The sequence below is a fragment of the Mirounga angustirostris genome, unplaced genomic scaffold, assembly GCF_029215605.1.
Source record: "Mirounga angustirostris isolate CCGP_5_RB_7025 unplaced genomic scaffold, mMirAng1.0.hap1 SCAF_11, whole genome shotgun sequence".
In the NCBI taxonomy this organism is placed as follows: domain Eukaryota; kingdom Metazoa; phylum Chordata; class Mammalia; order Carnivora; family Phocidae; genus Mirounga; species Mirounga angustirostris.
The window spans coordinates 106,564,644-106,584,844 of record NW_026991719.1 but is presented as its reverse complement, the minus strand read 5'-3'; the positions used below and the strand labels follow the sequence as shown (position 1 = coordinate 106,584,844).

Below are 20,201 nucleotides of genomic sequence, written 5' to 3'. Positions count from 1 at the left end.
TATTCTGGGCAGTGCAGAGTCACCCCCACCCCCCAACCCGCCAATGACCTGCCATGGGGATCCCTCTATAGCCCAGCCCAGAGGGCGAGGAACTGAGGAGCCTACCTTCCTCGTGGCCATCAGCTCGCTTTCCTGGAGACTGGGAATCCGGCTTTGCTGGCTTCCGGTGCTTGTGCTTTACCCTGACTCCATTGTGCTCTTTTCCTGAATCTGAAGCCCCCCTGGGGCTTTTCTTGGTGGGTTCCTGGGGGTCACTAGGCGGCTTCCGGCACTGTGGAGAGGTAGAGAGAGTCAAGTCTGAGATCAGTTTCTCTTCTTAAGAAAGCTTTGCCAATGATAAGTCTGGGGCCCCGTTCTGACACACGGACAGAGCTCAGAGCCCAGGTGGGGGCCCAGGGCAGGGGCTTTCTGGGCCTGAACCCTGTGCCCTAACTAATCTCCATAGACATCCACACGCCATCATTTTTACAGGTCTACGGAGGCTGCATTCACAAGCCACATCAACACCCAAAGTCATTTTCAAAGGCGCAAAGTCAGGCCCATGCTCTCTACATCCAAACAGCAATAGAGACGGGCAGCAAACAGAAATGCCTCTTCGGCAAGTCGGGTGACCACACTGGTCAAATACCTTCAGTGCAAATGGTACAGACACCAACAACTGAAAACAATCCTTAGCCTGGGCCAACTCAAGAAAAACGGTCTATCTCCGTGTGTAATAGATTCAACAAAGGCAAGAAGAAAGGCATGACACGGGAGCAACTCACACTGGCCCGCACTTACGGAAGACAAGGAAAAGGCCGAGGCATTATTAATAATGCCACTTGATACTCTGCAGTACTTTCAACGTCTCAAAACGTTTCCTTCTCTGTTATTTTATTTGATCTTCCTGACAACCCTGAAAGCAGAAGTTAGTATCATCCCCACTGCAAAGACCAGGAAACTGAGGCTCCAAGACTAGAGGTTAAATGCTTTGTCCAGGGCAACACACGACCCCGGGCGTCCGCGCGCTGGGGGGCGCCTGCCACTTCCCAGGCAAATCTGCAAATGAGCTCATTTGCGCCTGCGGTGACAAAGTGGCAGGGCTGGGACTGAGACCTAGGGCTCCTGGCTCCCCACCTGGGCCTCTCTCTGCAGCAGCTCTCACTCTTCTCCTTCCCCACTCACGTCCTCCACTGTTTTTGCTCAGCCCTGCTCACTCGCCCACTCGGACAGGCACGCCGGCCGTGCTTGCACAGCACAAGGACACTCCCAACCTCACAGCTGCATACGCTCACAAGCTCTGAGGTCTCTCCATGCCACCAAACAAGAAATAGGGCAAGGTAGGGATTTCTAGTATTCTAGCATCCAGGGAGTGCAGAATAAGCAAAACGTTTTAACATGAAAGCAGGCCCTAGGAAGAAAGGAAGAGTTGTTTTCCCCCTAAGCAGACCCACATGCACCTCCTAGAAGGTTATCACTGTCTAGCTCCAGCTAAGGGGATAGCCGATATCTTATCAATAGAACATTTTCCGGGGTGTCGCGGGGGGAAGTGTCTCAATTCCCCAGGGATAGGGAGTGACCATTCCCCACCAAATTCCCAGGACTCCTACTAAACTGTGATTTCCTCCTGCTTCTTACTCAGCAGAGGGCTGAGCTAAAAATTCAAGTTCAGTTGCCCCCTTTGCCTGTTGCTGGTTCCTACAAATCAAAGTGTTAGGAAAAAGAAAGAACTGGGGAGGAAAGAAAGATGGGGAACCGTTGCTTAAAATCTCACCTTCAGGAATGGCCAGAGAAAGACTACTTGAAGTCAGGGGGAATAAAGTTAAATGCACATAAATCTGAACATGTCCTATTTATTTCTGAATATCACTTTTAGCTGGCTCTTTCAAGTGCAGATCATTAACTTTTATTTCCTAAGGTAGTCAAAAACAAGTAAAACAGAACATCTAGAAGGGATTTCTGTCCAAATGTTCTGCAAGGGCAGCACCGAGAGTAAAAATGTATTTGCATGCTCCAACTTAGGCAAAAAGTTGGGTGGATGGGGAGACCGTGTAAGATGAATGTTCTGGTTAACAGAGTTTTGAAAGGTTTTCCAAGGAATTTTCCAAAGGCTGAGAAGACAGTAAAATATACCCAGCACCAGATGAAGCAGAACTCTTTCTTTGCTGAGGATTCAGCCAGCCCTTCAGGATTCCATGAGGCCTTGGGGCAGGTGGTGTAGGGGACAGGAGACTATTCTGATTCTTGGCCATACCCTGAAAGGGGCTGTTTTGAATTAAGCCCTGATCTGACTTTGCTTATCAAGTTTCTTTCTCTGGAAAAATAGAAGATAAGAAAAGAAAGATCTAAGTTATTTACTCTCCCCCAAAAATGGACATTTGCTAAATCACTACAGGAAGCTGCGAAGGGCTGCTGCAAGGCCCCTGATCTCGTAACTTTATTCTCTGCCCTCGGCACCTGTCAGTGGGCCCAGTGAACTGTTCATCTAATAGAGTAAAGGGCAGAGCCTGCCTGTCATCAGGTCGCCTGCAAGACATAAGCTCCATGAGAGCAGGGAGCATGTCTATTTTGTTAGTAATACTAACAATAACAACCAGCAGCCACGAACATTTACTGAGCACTTACTACCTGCCAGGCACTGTTCTAAGCATTCATATATATCACCTCATTTACTTTTTATTAGTAACAGCTTTATTGACATGTTACTTTTTGAGATATGCCATACAATTCATTTGATTAAGTTTATAATTCCATTGCTTTTAGTACAGAGTCATATAACCATCATGGAGTTCCAGAACTTTTTCACTGCCCCAAATGGAAATCCCATCCCCATTTCCCCATCTCCTCCAGCCTTAGTCAACCACGATTCTACTTCCTGTCTCTATCGATTTGCCTATTCTGGACACTTCATGACATCATCTCATTTAATCTTTGCACAGCCTTATGGAAGAGGTACTATTTTTTTTAAAGATTTTATTTATTTATTTGAGACAGAGAGAAAGAGAGAGAGCACATGAGAGGGGGGAGGGTCAGAGGCAGAAGCAGGCTCCCTGCCGAGCAGGGAGCCCGATGTGGGACTCGATCCCGGGACTCCAGGATCATGACCTGAGCCAAAGGCAGTCGCTTAACCAACTGAGCCACCCAGGCGCCCAGAAGAGGTACTATTATAGTCTCATTATACAGATGAGGAAACTGAGGGCCAGCGAGACTAAGTCACTTGACCGATAGCACACAGTTAGGAAAAAGCAGGACCAACACTTCAACTTGGGCACTGTGCCTGGCTCCACAAAGCATCCTCCTCACCACAATGCTGTACCGCCCTCCTGAAGATGTAGCTCACGCCTGGGAGGGACTTGCATGTAGTAACTACTCAACAAACACTTGCCAAATGGCCAGTGAAACAGTTATACATGAGGAGAGTAGAAGACAGGGTGGCACAGCTGAAGATGGACATGAACTTTGGAGCCAACAACTAGAGTCTGAGTTCTAGCTCTGCCATTTAGTAGCTGTGTAACTTTGGGTAACCTGCCCATTCAGTCTGTTTCCTTCATCTTCTTATCTGTAAATTGGGTATAGCATTCACCTCATAGGGTTATTGTAAGGATGAAGTTAGACGACGTCTGTAGAAAGCACTTGGCATATAGTATATAGGCTACGTGTGTGTGTGTGTGTCTGCGTGTGTATAGCATACAGTACATGTAACAACATGAATTATTATTCTTATTACCACCAAGGACAAATCACAGTTACTTGAGCAAATGCTATATATATGCTCTACTATGTCATGACCTGTGTTCTTTTTTTTTTTTTTATGACCTGTGTTCTTACTTGGCATGTCTCTGCCATACAGAGGTGGCTGTGAGATCATTGAGAAAACCCACCCCAACTCTATCCCTGGGGTTCTTCATTTGGAGCCCAAGGGCGGGCTTTGTGGAGGGGCTGGGCCCATGAACTCCTTGAAATTACTGGCAAAATTCTGAGGTCATGTTTCTGTGGACAGGGTCTTACAGTTTCCCAAAATGCTCTACGGTCCAAAAAAGACTAAGAGTTTCCACCACAAACCCAAATTCCTTGTACTCTGGCTAGAAATCTGTTCATTAGTGTATATCAACATTCAATTTGAAAATGAAAAATCTTTTTTTTGACAGAGAGAGACAGCGAGAGAGGGAATACAAGCAGGGGGCGAGGGAGTGGGAGAAGCAGGCTTCCTGTGGAGCAGGGAGCCCAAAGCGGGGCTCGATCCCAGGATCCTGGGATCATGACCTGAGCCGAAGGCAGACGCCTAACAACTGAGCCACCCAGGCGCCCGAAAATGAAAAATCTTAAAAAAAAAAAAAAAGAGCATGGCTGCATTCTAATAAAACTTTATAAAAAAAATAAAACATGGCAACCAGCAGCCAGAAAAAAAGTGGGGCGGCTGGGTGGTTCAGTCAGTTAAGCATCTGTCTTCAGCTCAGGTCATGATCTCGGAGTCCTGGGATCAAGCTCCACATTGGGCTCTCTGCTCGGCAGGGAGTCTGCTTCTCCTTCCTTGCTCTCCCCCACCCCCCTCTCTCTCAAATAAATAAATACAATCTATTTCTAAATTTTTAAAAAGATTTTATTTATTTATTTGACTGAGAGAGAGCACAAGCGGGGCACGGGGAGAGGGAGAAGCAGGCTCCCCACCAAGCAGGGAGCTCAATGCTGGGCTCGATCCCAGGACCCTGGGATCATGAGCTGAGTAGAAGGCAGACTCCTGACCGACTGAGCCACCCAGGTGCCCCTAAATAAATACAATCTTTAAAGAAACATTCAATTTGAAGGCTTAACATAACTTCAAATTGCTCCCTATTTTTTTTTTAAAGATTTTATTTATTTGTCAGAGAGAGAGAGAGACAGAGCACAAGCAGGGGGAGAGGCAGAGGCAGAGGGAGAAGCAGGCTTCCCACTGAGCAAGGAGCCCGATTTGGGACTCGATCCCAGGACCCCAGGACCATGACCTGAGCCAAAGGCAGCCACTTAACTACTGAGCCACCCAGGCGTCCCGCTCCCTATTTTTTAAAAGTTTTTTATTTACTTAAGTAATCTCTACATCCAAAGCAGGGCTCGAACTCATAACCCCGAGATCAAGAGTCACATGTTCTTCTGACTGAGCCCATCAGGTGCCCCTAAATTGCTCCACATTTTTGAGAAGACCTATCTTCAACTGCTTCAAGAATCTCCTTGGATCACCAGCGGCTTCTGGATCCCCTCTGGAACACCACTGGATTCAAGTCAAATCCTCTTGGCCCACCTTTTTGCCTAGATCGCGGCCACTGTTAAGAACCCAGACCCAGATGCCCACCTGCCTTGCACACCAAATTCCCAGTGGGCCTACACACAAAGCTGCCACCCCAAGCCCTTGGGCAGATAGGAAACTGGCGGATGAGCCCAGAAGCCAAATTGGCTTCGGCCCCACAAAACTCCAAGCATATCCTGAGCAGGCTCCCCCAGTGGTGCAGAGAACAACTCTGTTGAGAATCCCAAGTTCTCAAGGCCAGCAGTCATCTCAGAAAAGGAAAAGGAAGAATGGTTATGTGGGGAAGGGCCTGTTATTAATTGATTTCCCTCGTCAATCCCTTCTTCCGCTTTCCAACCTCATCTGGGACAATGGCTTCCCTGGCCTCAGGGACCAAATCATTTCCCACATCCTACAAAATACGAGCCGGCCCCTCTTCGTGCTAAAACACCATATATGGACAATGGGACTTAGAAAGGGGACAGCAGGTCATTATTCACTTTACACAAGCCTTCCAAGGAGTTCAGTTCACAGAGCTACTCAAGAACACCGCCGTGGGAGGCTGACATCTGCAGGATAAAGCAGACCTCCGGTGTGCGGGCCCTGCCCTCGACCTCAGCCCCGCACTCACCTTGGGTCCGTGGGAACTCCGAGCTGTGACCTTGGCTTGTGGTTGCTGCTCCTCACCATCCTTCTCTTTGCCGTACTTCATCTTCTTGGGCGGCAGAGATTCGGTCACCCCATCGGTCACCACCGAGTCTGGCTGCCACTTGTTCTTGCAAGCAAAGACACCTACGCTTTCCTGTTTCACTCGGGCCTGCCCGGCCTTATTCCGAACTTCAGCTTGGCCCCTCTGGGGAGCTGCTGGGAGGCCATCGGCCCGGAAGCAGGTGGCTAAGTTGAAGACCACGTCACCATCCACCTTCTCCATTTTCACCCGTCCCAGGTCCACCTGGCTTCCAAGCTGTGAAAGCTCTGTGCTGGAGCCCCTCTTGCTGCTCGGGACCACATCCAAGATGAGTTCCTTGGGGCGGTTGTCATGAGGTAGCAAAGGCAGCTCGGGCATCTTGTGCAGGTTCTGGGGGGTGGCCAGGACTAGCTCATGGGACATGTAGGTGGCCAGCACTTGGTTTTTAGGCTTCGTGTCTCCTGCCAGCTTCAGGCCACAAGCCCCCTGGGGACCTTCTATCTTCGGAGTGCTGTCGGGGCAGAGGTGGCTCTCTGATTCCTCAGGCCCCTGATTCACTTTTATGTCCCCACTGCTAGGCTGGACAGACAGCGCCAAGGTCCCCGTCTGAGGGCTGAGAGTCAGGAGGACGGGGTTGACTTGTTCTTCGTAAGGCTTGGCAGCAATCCGGCAAGTTTTGTTCTTTGTGCCAGTGCCCTGCTCTGGAGCAAAGGGGCCCCCAGGCCGCGGCTGCCCCTCGGGAGGTCCGTGCACAGCTTCACTGGGGCCAAGAGACGGCACACCAGAAAACTCAGAAACAACACTGGTGGGCCTTACGGGCACCCCCTGACTGGGGGTCAGCTGCCCGGCACTGGAAATGCCAATGGAAAGCAGAGACGCTTGGTGGTATGGTGACCAGCCAACAGGCAGGACCTGGGTGCTGGTGGGTTTCCCATTGACTGAACACCGTGGGTAAATATTTGCTGGCCCCGTGGGCTTCCAGAGAGAGAGCTCCTTGGTTTGGCACCCCGGCAGCCCAGGGGCGATGCGGGCTGGGGTGTAACGTTTGACTGTGCTTGGCTGTCCCTCAGTCGCAGCCTGGCTGCCCTTCTTGCCACAGGGGGCACCGGAGCTCTTAGGCTCTCCTTGATCGATGATGGAGATGGGCTCCTGCTTGGGGAGATGGCGGGGGTCTCGGTTGATGCCCAGGTTAGGGTCTTTGTTCAGCAGCAGGGAGGCAGGCACCGGGTTGGCCACTCCCACATAGGTGCCAGGAATGGTGCTGATCAGCGCAGTCGAGTTCTTCACCCAGGTGCTCGGGTCTCCATTCCTCACGATCTCGGGAAAGATGACGAAGGGCGAGGAAGTGGAGCCCAGGCATGAGGTGACATTGCTACCGGCAGCCTGGGTTGTGCGCTGAGACCTTGACAAGACCGTGGAGAGGAGGGCCTTGCTGCTGGTGTGCACGGGGGTCAACACGGGCATGGGGGGTGTCTTGCGTTGGTTCGGCAATGGAAGCTTCTGGCGGTTGGACTTGGAGGAGAGGTCGAGGGGCATCTCGCTGCACTCAGGTGGAGAGGCCATCTCTCGCTCCAGCTGTGGAGGTGACTTGAGGGGAGAGAAGGTGACGGAAGTCCCTTCTGCTTGCTGCTCACCACCACCTGGCACCTTGGCAGGGTGCGTTGGGGCCGAGCTCACGCTGGGGGCTGGCAGCAAAGGCTGTGGGGTTGGAAGCACCTTGGCAGAAGCAGTAGAGAGGGAAGTATCTGCCAAAGGCCCAGGGACCCCATCGGGCGCAGGCTGGGTGCTGGTGCTGCCGGATGGGGACGCACAGGGAAGCCTGTTCACCTCCAGAGAGACCAGCTTGGAATCTGAAGTCAGAGGCCGGGCCACAGAAAACGCGTATGGGTAAGACCGGAGCTCTGGGGAGGCCAGCACACCAGGGAGACACCTGTCCTGAAGGTAGGAAGGCAGGACAGGCAGTGTAAGAGTGGAGGAGACCCCCAAGGTGGTTGGCAGTGTGGCCACACTGAGCGGCTGCCCACAGCTCGGAGGTGGGATATATACCAGCGGCTGGCTTGGGGTCAGTACTGTCCCTGGCTGAAAGGACAGGGGGACTTTTTGCATAGCTGGTGCCTGAGCTGCAGGAAAACATACTCGACTCAGACTGAAAGAGGCTGGCATGGGCGCAGAGGTGGGAATGGCAGCTGGTGCGGCCGCCGGCATGGGCGTGGGGGCTGGAGTAAAGATCGGGGCTGGGGTGGGAGCGGGCACGGGTGTAGGAGCAAAGGCGGGGATGAGGGTGGGGGTTGAGGGCGGGCCGGAGGACGGAGTCGGGGTGGGCATCGGCACTGACGGAGGGTTGGGAGCCGCTGGAGGCGTGGACGCCGGCATGGGAGCCAGAACTGGTGTGGGGACAGGCGCGAGGACCAGGGTTGGAGCTGAAGGGGGCACAGGAGCCTGGATCAGAGCCAAGGGAGGAGCTGATACTGGGACTGAGAGGGGGGGAGGGGCTGGAGCCGACAGGGGAACGGGTCCCGAGGGGGCAGCCGAAGCTGGCACAGGCACCAGGACTGAGGCCGAAACTGAAAGGGGGTTCGAATCAGAGATGAGCGTGGGCACCGACGGTGGTGCCGGGGCCAGAGCCGGGACCGGGGCTAAGGGAGGGGAAGGGGCCGGAACTGAAGTGGCAACCTGGACGGGAACTAGCCCAGAGTGGGGCACCGGGGTGGGGACGGAGAGGGGAACCTGGAACGGATCCGGAACAGACGGGGGGACGGCAGCCGAACTGGGAGCAGGGGGGCAGATGGGCGCTGGCAGTGGACTGAAGTTAGTGGTCACCAGAGGCAGGGTTCCCTCCACAGGGACTCCAGTTCCCAGAGTGGCCAGAATGAAAGTATTCTTCTCCCCCACGCCATGCCGAGAGTCCAGAGCCTTTACCCCCGCTGCTGAGCAGTCCACCTGCTTGCTCATTTGGGTGCTGAGGGGAGCCCAGGAGCAGTCGGCCGTGCTGTCGCTGGCCTCGGCAGCGCCGTCAGCCGCAGGAAGCGCGAGGCCGTCCCCGGCGCTGCTCAGCGGCACCAGCAGGCCCTCGGCCTCAGCCACATTCCCAGCATAGTCCATTTGTGGCTGGGGGTCGTCAGGCTTGTCTTCTGACTTGTGCCCAAGTTTTTCTGCTGTCCTGCCATCTGGGTCTGCCCCCCGGGCATTGCTGCCGCTTCCAACTGCCGTGAGCTCCACCTGCAACGACAGAGCAGCGTGCCCGTCTCAGCTAGCTCTCTGCAGCGGGGCACACATCCCGAGGCCCGGGGCGGGCGGCGGCGGGCCCGCTTTGCGACTCGCCCAATTTCTGTCTCACATACAGCAACTTCTGGGAAATACCCCGTTCCTGCCTGCCCCCCTTCTTGGGATGGCAGACTGGGCACATCAGCTCCGCCCTTTGCCGGGTGACATGTGGCGCCACATGGCCCCTTACCTTGGAAAAACTGCTGCTGACACAAAACTCCTGAGATCCAAAGCGCTGGCAGTCACCTGTCGTGGACTCCTCATCAGAAAGAGGTGCTCTTCTAGCATGGGAGACACAACCAGAGAAGGGCCATGAGGCCTGGTCTTTGGGCCACCACTACCTTCGGCAGAATGCCTCCTGCCTGCCCTGGTTCCCATAAAACCACTTCCCTTGGTGGCTTGGAGGAAATCACAAGGAATTGTTGGGGGGACAGGTCACAAGCCGAAGCCTCCAAGCCCAGCTTTGCAAATTCCTGCAAAGGAGCCCAGTCTGACTAGACTCCCCTCCTTGGGCTGTGTATCCTGTTCTCTGGGGCTCTCACCAGGAACGTGGAGGATGGCCCAGCACCTTTGCTTTGTCCCGAGCTTACCTGTCAAGGTGACCATCCAGGAGGTACTGGGCATTGCCAAAAGGCAGATGATCTCAAAAGGCATGGAAACCAGGTTTTCTCTTAAGTGCAATCTTATTTTAAGTCTATAAGGGAAGCTGGCTGCAGATATCATAAGGGTAATCCTTTTCTAAAACAAATAGCCACCTCCATTGTGTGTCATGTTCTAAATCTGAATCATCACCTATTCACCTGATGGGGTTGCCTAGAGCGGATACACATTTATTAGCGCATGTAAGGATACTGATTCGAGGCCACCGGGTCACTGGGTGCTGAGGGGCATTTCAAGGGCACGACTTCTTTCCCTCCAGGGTACCTCTTCCCCTATTTTAAAGTACCACCGAGCTCCAGCCAGCACCTGCCCTCCTGCCTGCATCCCATGCCCCGCCAGCCCCCCACGCTCCCCTTGTTCTCCCAGCACCACCACGTTCACTCCCATCCCAAAGGGAGGCCTTCAAGGCCACTGACCCCAAATTCAAGTTGGTATATTGCAAAGGGAAGGGCTCAAGGCCAGAGAGCTGGGTCGCAAAGGAGGAAAACCTAACTGAACCCCAGCCTACTCCAAAAGTCTTCTCCAGGTTTTCAGGAAGAACCTTAGGGGGGAAAAAAGACTAGGAGGGTGAAGCTGAGGAGAGGACAAACACCCACTAGAAGTTCCATTTTTGGGGTACAGCAAAAATCCACCACTGTCTGCCCAAGGGAGGATACCACTGGGGCAAGAGCCCAGGTAAGTGGCTGAGTGGAAGGTCTGGGTAGAAGAATAAAGCTCCAGCAGAAGCCCTGTGGCGCAGCTCCGAGGGGGAGAAGCACAGGAATGCTCTGTGCACCTCTGGGGGAAGTGGACCGCCTTGGAGTCTGCTCCTCTTCTTCGCCCTCAGCTCTACAGCAGCCCGGGAAGAAGCTAACACCTGCCTCACCAGCCACCCTAGTCTAGGACAGTCTGGGAGCCTGCAGCCCACCCCCATAAAAATGGGGAGGGGTCCTGCTAACTCCCTCCCTCTCACTGGAACAGGGCACTACTGATGGACTCCAAAATTGTACCTGGGCCAAGAGAAGCAAAAAAGACAAGGGAGATCACCGCAGGCCTCTCCCTCCCATTTCAGGGCTCCAGGAGGGACTAACTGGGGAAGGGGGGTGGAGATCTGTTCCCTTTAAAAGGCAGCTAGGCTGGCAGAAGTGGGAGGGTTCCATCGCTGGCAATGACTGCTGGTGACAAACAGAGATGACTGTAAGGACAGGCAAGGGCTGGAGAGGCAGTCAGGGGTCTCGAGGAAGGGGAGGAAGGGGGGCCCTGAGGGAAAGGGAAAACATACTTGGACATTGGCTCCTGGGAGACCAGAAAAGCCAGCCCTACACCCAGCCTTGGGCCGGGGAGAAGCATGTTCCAATGAGACTGGCCAGCGAGGGCTTTGGGAGGAGGGCAGTAGCAAGGGGAACGAGGGGCACTGCCCTCCCCTTCGCCAACCCCACCTGAGGGGCTGCAGGGGAAAGATGTTAGCTATTTCCGTTCTTTCCTCTCCTGACCACAGGGAGGGGAGCTAGCTGCCCTTACTGGGGTCCCACCCCACATAAAATCACCTTGAACTGAACGCAGAAAGCCTGCCACCTGCCTCCAAGGCAGACCCACAGAGCCCGCGGCCCAGGGACTCTGGGGGTGGCAGCGGCAGTGGAAGCAACAGTCCCGGCTACCCCAGCCATGCCCGGGCCCGAGTGCCAGCCCCCGAGGCTCTGGGAAAACGTCGTGTGGCCACGTTTCAAATTCTCTGAGGAGAGGGGTGTGCAAAGCTAAGCAAACATTAAATCGCTCCATGGAGAGAGGAGCCTGGGACAGGAATAGCTTGCAGGGGAGGGGTGCACAAAGAGAAGTGGGTCAACCAGGCAAGGTTAGGAGGGTGCAGGCGGCAGGGAGGAGGGAGCAGGGGTCAAAGCAGGCTTCAATCAGGACTGAAAATCAATCCCACCACTTCTTCCCAGCAGAGATGACCCTGGGCTGTTGCGCTTCAGGCTTTGTTGAACTTAAACCAGAAATGGCGATAACCTTTCAGGGCTGTTTTCCTAATTATGAAGGGCTAGCACCACTGTCAAACCAGAGCTTTTTTAGTGCCCACTGGGCCCTGACCACACCACCCACACCGGGCTCCTTAAATTCCAGCCCCTGCAGACTTTCCCTGCCTGAGTCCTACCACACCCCAAGACCACCTTCATTCCAGCCAGGGTCTTCCCCAAACATACCGTGTGGGACATACCAACCCTCACCTCAAACTCCTACTCATCCCTCAAGCCACCGGGTCAGATGTCATTGCCTCTGGAAAGCCTTCCCTTATTCCCCCAGGAAGTCTACCGTTCTTGCATCTAGACTCCCACAGGGCCTGTGCGTGCCACTCTATAGCACTCACCATCAGCATCCCGTGACTGTTGGTTTGCTCCTGCTGGATTTAGTAAATGGTGGGTGAATGAAGGAATGAATGGATACAAGAAAGGAAGCAAGCAAGCGAGAAAACAGAGAAAGTTAACCAGAGGTGTGACTACAGTCAGCCACCTGGGGCCTGCAGAAAGCCCCTGTCCCTGTCCCTGCAACAGCATCGGTCCTCAACTGCATCTAATGACGCCGGGCAGGTTTCTCAGTTGTTTTTTTTTTTTTTTAAAGATTTATTTATTTATTTGAGAGAGCGAGAAAGTACATGAGAGGGGGGAGGGTTAGAGGGAGAAGCAGGCTCCCCGCCGAGCAGGGAGCCCGATGCGGGACTCGATCCCGGGACTCCAGAATCATGACCTGAGCCGAAGGCAGTCGCTCAACCAACTGAGCCACCCAGGCGCCCTTCTCAAACAGTTTTAAGAGTTAACCCCCATGTGCAGCTTTACACCCGAAATGTCTAAGTTCTACAAGTTGTAAAGGGCTGAGGAAGATGGGTTTTTAAATAAGGTGAGATCACATTTCAGAAAGCAGCTCTAGCATGGCCTAGACTGTAGAGGAAGGCAACAATAAAGGGTAGATGAGATCAAAAGTGACAATGCTTAAAAGGTCATCTTAACCACTAGGCATATTTGGTAATTTAACATCCCAAGAAAGGTCCATAAAGAGGGAAAGGCGGGTTTGGGGCTCCCTTCCTGTTTCTTTCTCAGCAGGGATTTAGAATGGACAATGAACCAAGGCAGCTTGTACACCTATTTGTTAAAGGCTCTAGTCCAGATCTCTGCACCCAAGGCTCAACTGCCTATAACGAGTTGCCAAGTTGCGGGTGAATGCTTACGCAAATCAATACTACCACCCTCCCTTTCCCCAGTCCCCCTCCTGGTCATTACCTAAGGCCATACCTCACATGCAAAGGAAAATATCTTTCTTATGCAAATCTGAGAGGAATTCTGTCTTATTTTCCTTAGTCCTGACTTTTATATTCTAAAATCAAATTCCTTTTAAGTCCGTCTCTAACTTGTTCCTCAGTATAGAGAACATTAAACTATTAGGCACTAATGGCTTTAAAAAAAAAGGTCTCTTCTCCTAACCTGAACCTCAGACAAGTACACACTTCTCCTGTTAAGAGCAGAAGAAAAAAGAAGATACCCACGAAGACACACATTCTCCCACATGCACACACAGCTACGCACACACTTCCAAGATTCACCCAAGGAAAACACCGGATTTTAATCCCGGGAAAAGCCGTAACGGTCCATGTTCTAGGGGACTGATCTGATGCATTGGAATTTAAACAGTCGATGGACTGAAACAACAGCTGAACACCAGCAAGCATGCCTTTTCTAAAAAGGAGAGAGGTACTGCGACCATCACACATAGCTCTTTCTTTGGCCAAAGGTCATGAGAGTCAAAAATATAAAATCTGAAGGCCATTTTGGGTGTCCTTCCTATGGGGCATGATCAGTAAATGGCAGAGCTTGGTCAACCAAATATTTTGGTGAACAGAACATTTAAAACACACACGGATTAGGCAGGCATCACCAACTCTCAGTTCCGTACGACAACTACATTAAGCAGTTGGCTCTTCCTGAGATACTTCAGAAGGATCGCACTGCGAATCGTCATTAGCCTCGTGAGGCAGGAAAGCGCTGATCACCAGAATACCCACTAACAGTTCCCAGTATACAGCTGAATAATAAAACTGCCTTTCTTCCAGGCTTAGATCAAGGACCAAAAATATCTTGTGCGTATCCTTGAGCACCGAACATGGATGCAGCAAATAAAAATTGCAGTCGCCTGAGCTTCCCCTTACTCCACAGTCTGACAGTTCTTAATGAGCAGACAAATGTTAGTTGGCAAAAGGTCATCTGCTGGCCTCCTCACCTTCATCTGAACGGGGACAGCATGGCAGGGCAGGCCACTCATACGGCCCCAGCTCCATCCCATCCCAGGAAAATTAGAAACAACCGAAGACTCTTCCCCTGGGGTCCCTCCCAGGGCCCTGCCGCAGCTGCCCCACTGGTGAGTAAGGACCGCTCACTGGGAGCCAGCACCGGCCACGTTCCCAGCCTCCTCACCTCTCCTCGTTGATGCCACACATGCGAATCCGGTCAGAACTGGTCCAGTTGTGCACGCCGCTGTAGAGCGGGGCTGTCGAGATCATGACAGCCGCTCACCACCAGATAGGACCTGCTGTGGCCGCGCTCCCCCTGAGGAAAAAGAAGGCCAAAAAATCAAAACTCCTAACAAGGACAGCTGCTTGAGCCACCTTTAACAGGGAAACATTTAAATAAAGGTGATTACGGTACCAAAATGGTAAAGCGGTCTCTCCCACAAGCCAGCCTGCTATGGAAAATTAAGGCCCAAACGGGGATGAGGGCACCAGCTTTCCAGGAATCCATAGGTTTCAGGATGGAGACGAGGATGCTGTTAATCACCTAGAGTGATTTTTAAATCATCTTAAAGACAGATATGCTTGAGTGTTCGAGGAAATTCAATCTATTCCAGACAAACGAGATGACAATATATTTTTCCACACACATTTAGCCCAACCAACTACAATTAGAGGGTTGTTCCCATATATGAACAATGCATTGAAAGACTACTGGGGATCTTTTTCTCGTCAACTCTCTAATCCATGGGTACTGAAGTATTTGAGTGACGTACCAATTTAAGTTCTCCAGAGGAAGCACATGCTTTCTTTAAAAGCCCTTCAAAAATATTCTATTCTGATTTCGACTGGGGAGTTATATAGATATAACACACATACTTAAGCTGGTTTAAAGCTCCCTCAAAATCAGATGCAATACTCTTTGTACTCTGACCACAAACAAGCAAACAAACAAAAAACAATGTTCCATCACAAACCACACATTTCTGTCCTTGTCCCTTTCTATCAGACTTGTCATCCCCATGACCTACCACCCCCTTCAGCAGCTAATGTCCAGCTGTCGCTGTTGACAACCACTGCACAGCCAATTGTAGAGGAAATGAGGCATCAAGAAAAAGCGGTTTACCCAATGAGCTTGTCTTGAGACCCTTAAAGTCCCGAGTTAGCTAAAAGTCTTCTTCATTGGAGCTCAGCTGAACAGAACCCTCAGTGATCAGAATTTTCTGCTGTTCTCCACTTTCCCAAGAAGTAAATCAGTACAATATAGTCACATCAGGGGTTTGTTTCGCTTATTCTTTATATAACCTTCAGAGATTGTCCATATTCAACACAAGAGCACTTGCTCATCCAACAAATATTTATTGAGCTCCCGCTATGTGCCAGCACAGTCCCAGGTACTGGGGATTCAACGACTACCAAAAAAGACCCCAAATCCCTGCCTTCATGGAACTTATATTCTCGTGGGATGAGATGGACAATACACTCGTTAAATGACTCCTGTTATAGAAGGTTAGAAGGTGGTATAACACAGGCTAAGGGGCATGGCGATGGTCGGCGGGGGGAGGCACGCAGAATGGGCTACAGTTTTGAAAGGGGGTAACCAGCATAGGCCTTGCTGAGAAGGAGACATTTAAACATCCTGAAGGAAGCGAAGGGATGAGCCATGTGTGTATCATCGGGGGGGAAGAGCATTCCCGGCAGAAGGAACAATCTATGCAAAGGTCCTAGGGCAGGAGGCTGCAAGCTAAGATCCAGAAAGAGCCAGGAGGCCAGGTGGCTGGTGCAAAGTCCCCAAGCAAGGGAGGGAGGCAGCACCAGGACAGCAGAGCCACAGCCCCACAGCCCCCCATCCTCATCCTGGTCCTCACCCTCCTCCCTCTCTCCGAAGCACAGGTTACTGCTGCCCTTGCCTTTCTTTGTACTTGCCCCTCTCTTGGCTTCCCTGACCCAGTGCCTGCTTGCTTCTCCAAGGCTCTCTCTCCACCCACCCCGGAACCCTAGCCCTGGTCTTGCCTGGTCTCTCCTCACCTCTGCCAGCCCCCGTCTCTTCCCCTTGCCTCTTTTCCTCCCTACCCCCATCTCTCTCTTTCCCTTTCCCCTTCCCTCTCAATTTCTCTTTCTCCTATTCCCCTCTACTACTCCTCCTCACCTCCCTCTTCCCCCTATTATTCTCCCAGATGTCTCTCTCTTCCCCTCTTCCTTGCTTCTCTTCTCCCTCTCTCCCATCTCTCTTGGCGCAGTCTGTGCTCCTCCACCTTCCTCCCCCTCCCACCTTTCCTGCCCGGGTCCTTTCCCCCCTTTCTTTCCTCATCCTTGGTTTCCCTCTGGCTCCCTTCATCTCTTCCTTCTCTTCCTCCTCCTTCCCTTCTTCCTTCCTCTTGTGTCCCCCTCCCCTCTACTCTTTGTCCTCGCCTCAGCCGTCAGTCTCCCTCTCTTGTCTTTCTGTCTCCCTCTGTCTCTCTTGCCCTCCTTCTGTCTCTGGCTCCCTAGCTCAGTCTGGCTCTCGTTGGCTCTCCCCTACCCCACTTCTCTCGGTGTGTGTGTGGCGGGGGGGGGGGAAGGGGGGTTGTGTGAACCCCGCTCTTCCTTCTCTCCAGCTCCAGAGCTCCCCCAGTTACAACTCTCCCCTTCCCGCACCAAAGACTCCCAAATCTGTATCTCTAGACCCGACCTCTCTCCTCAGACCCAGACCAGAATTTCCAGCTGCCAGCAACTCGCTGTTAATTGGATGTCCACCGAGCCCCTCAAACTCAATGTGTCTCAAACCGAACTCATTATCTGTTCCCATAAACCCGCTCCCCACCCCCCACACCCAGCACGTTTCCTATCTTAGTTAATGGCACCACTATCCCCCCGCCTGGAAATTTCAGTGGTGTCATCTTCAACTCCTTCTTTCCACCCCCACAACATCGCCGCCCACAGCCAATCAGGAGTCAAGCCTTAATGCCATCTCCATCCTCTCCTTCTGCCCCTCTTGCCACCACCCTGATGCAGGCCCTCATCATCTCTCATCCAGAATATTACAATAGCCTCTTAACTGGTCCCTCTGCCTCCAATTTCTTGATTTTACAATATATTCATCTTCTAAAGCACCAATTCGACCATGTTGCCCCCTGCCACCAAAAGCTTTCAGTAGATTTCCTGTCTTCAGAATCAAGCCCAAATTTCTTAGCACAGCATTCCGGGCCCTCCTTGACCTGGCCTCAAACCTCCTCTGGCCTCCTCTTTGGCCACATCCTGCTATTTCCTTGTGGCCTCTGCCATCCCAGCTCCTGACCCTTCCCTGAACAGATCAACCAGTTTCAGGACTTCGCTGTTTCCTCACCCTGAAATGGCCTCTCCTGTGCCCCTCCTCCTCTCTCTGTCACCCCTCAAAGCCTGGCTTAAATGTCATCATGTCATCTCCCCAGCCCCTGATCGGTTAACTCTTCCCTCTCTGGTTCTCCTCAAATGTTTCATCCCTACCTCTCCCACAGCACAGATTCTTACTCTTCTCCACAGTGTGGTTAGCTGGGGGTGTGACATGTCTGTCTCCCCCACCAATCAAGCTACTTAAGGTGAGAAATACCGTCTTTTTGGTGTCTGGTTCCTCTGTAATGTCTTTTTTTTTTTTTTAAGATTTTATTTATTTATTCATGAGAGACAGAGAGAGAGACAGAGGCAGAAGGAGAAGCAGGCTCCCCACGGAGCAGGGAGCCCGATGCGGGACTCGATCCCAGGACCCCGGGATCATGACCTGAGCCGAAGGCAGACGCTTAACCGACTGAGCCACCCAGGCGTCCCTCCTCTGTAATGTCTTAGAGATAGTAAGTACTCAGTAAATGAGTGTTATATGGAACTGAATCCTGGATGAGAAATTGAGGTGATGACTCTGAGAGATTACAAGAAGCAAAATCAACCCCCCCAAAAGTGTCCACCAGGCTTAGTTACTGTAGAAAAGAAAGCTGTACTTCACTGAAAGCACCACGCACTGCCCATAGCACACCCTTCGCAGCTGCCCCATTCCAGCATAGCTCATTGTCTCTGAGCTGGTTTGCACCTCTGTAAATTGCAGATAACTGATGGATATGCAAACTCTGTCTTGTCCCATAGAGTTTGGACTGACTTCCCTCCCCACTGTGGAAAAAAACAGTTTTGCCTCCATTTGCAATTCAATTCCTTTACTCCATATAAATTTGTGCTTTTGGACTTTTTCTTTGAACCTGCTCTAATATCTGTCTGGTTCCCTTGTTGATTAACGAGTAAAATAAAATCTTTAATGCATGTTCATTTTTATATCGGTACGAGACTCATGATTTTACCTTTTTCTGGAAATTATCCTTAACATTACTAAGACAGTTATACGGGTTAACATATAATTTTAGAAAGATTTCAACAAGGGGTAAGACAAATGGATTGACTGTCTGCTTCAAATCAGTTCACCCGGATCCCATCCTATCCCTGAACATCCTGGTCAATCAAGTTTTGACTTTTTCTTAGAATCTTGGAATATCCCAGTTCAAGAAACAACAGTTCAGGGACCTGGGTGGCTCAGCCGGTTAAGTGTCAGACTCTCGATCTCGGCTCGGGTCTTGATCTCACCGTCATGAGTTTGAGCCTACTTAAAAAAACAAAACAAGGGGCACCTGGGTGGCTCAGTCATTAAACATCTGCCTTCAGCTCAGGTCATGATCCCAGGGTCCTGGGATCGAGCCCCGCATTGGGCTCCCTGCTCCGCGGGAAGCCTGCTTCTCCCTCTCCCACTCCCCCTGCTTGTGTTCCTGCTCTCACTGCGTCTCTCTCTGTCAAATAAATAAAAAAAATCTTTAAAAACAAAACAAAACAAAACAAAACAACAGCTCAGCCTGTTGACCAATACACCAGGTACTTTTAAAACATCTTTTCTCTCTATGAAGCATGAGAAGAGTCAAGCAATGAAAGGGGTCATACTTGCATAGGATGAATTTTAACACAAAGTATAAATTTTAGTGCTTATCTGAATACTTGTAGGCAGCAGATATAAGTCAGTCACCATTGCTTTTACACTCTTGGGCTTATTTTTGTTCTATTTAGAAGGGATTAGTTGTTTGTAGGGCCTGGGACAGAAATCAGAGGCGGGGGGAATGAATCCTGGCATTTGAAAACAGAACATATAAAATATCACCACCTAAATAAAGGAGTTTTTAGACCCCCCCCAAAACCACAATAACAACAACAATAAAAAGAAAACCAAGTAAAAACCAAAATAATTACCAGACAATACCACACATTTTAGGACTACCTGGAGGCACCCTCATTTTCACAAGATCCTGAAGATAGAATATTTGCTTCACCTTGGCTTCCCACTCTTCTGTTAGGAATTTCTCAGGGCAGCCCCTCTTCCTATGTAGAGCCCACTGCTGCTATTAACAGTAGCCTTTGCAGAGGAGGGGGGAGGCGAGGTAGATATCACAGACAAGAGGGCACTGAGCTAAGTGGTCTACACAGGAAGGCAAGACTGGTCCTCTTGAGCCAGAGAGTAAGCAAAAGGAACTTCCAAAGAGGCACTGATGACGTCAATACCCACACAGGACGGGAGGAGTCAAGATGGCCAATGTACACCAAGGTCTCCCAAGCCAGAATCACCAAGGAGCTTGTTCAAGATACAGATTCCTAAGTCCCAGCCCTGGAGATTCTGGTCCAGGAGGCCTAGCATTTCGTTTCATCACCATCATGTCCAATCAAATTAGCAACCACTCCACTGTACACTCCTTCTCAGGAGAGGTGAGCAAAAAGGAAAAACCTTACAGACACACCACACTTGGTAGGCTCCTCTGGTGTGCACACTCATGTGCCGACTTGCTTCTACTCACAGAGCCTGCACTCATGTGTGGTGTGCTTTCTTCATCTCTCTGTTGCTCTCTCTGATGGGAACCATCACATCAAAGGCTAAAGGCAAAGGTCCTAAAAGGAACTTCGAAGAAACCTGGTAATCCCGAGTGACCCAGGAAGCACGGGCACAAGGATACGAAATACCTCAAAGGATTTTCCCAGATATCACAACCATGTAATTGTTAAGAAATGAACAGCTGCATGGCCCCAGAATCAAATGCTGGTCACTGCCCGAAAGGCAGTGGGAC

The 20,201-nt window shown here is 51.3% G+C and overlaps 1 protein-coding gene across 10 annotated transcripts in view; it reads right to left on the bottom strand.

The window, feature by feature from the left end:
• Positions 1-20,201, bottom strand: part of BCORL1 (BCL6 corepressor like 1) — a 64,125-nt gene that overhangs the window by 29,785 nt on the left and 14,139 nt on the right. For 9 of the 10 annotated variants that reach the window (XM_064574558.1, XM_064574559.1, XM_045882411.3 and 6 more), the window contains 4 exons: positions 14,291-14,422; positions 9,382-9,472; positions 5,871-9,146; positions 106-271 (listed from right to left, as the gene is read on the bottom strand). In XM_064574558.1, the coding sequence (XP_064430628.1) occupies positions 106-271; positions 5,871-9,146; positions 9,382-9,472; positions 14,291-14,376 (3,619 nt within the window). In that variant the 5' untranslated portion in view covers positions 14,377-14,422. The remainder of the gene's footprint in view (positions 1-105; positions 272-5,870; positions 9,147-9,381; positions 9,473-14,290; positions 14,423-20,201) is intronic. The other variant, XM_064574560.1, reaches the window with a different exon arrangement.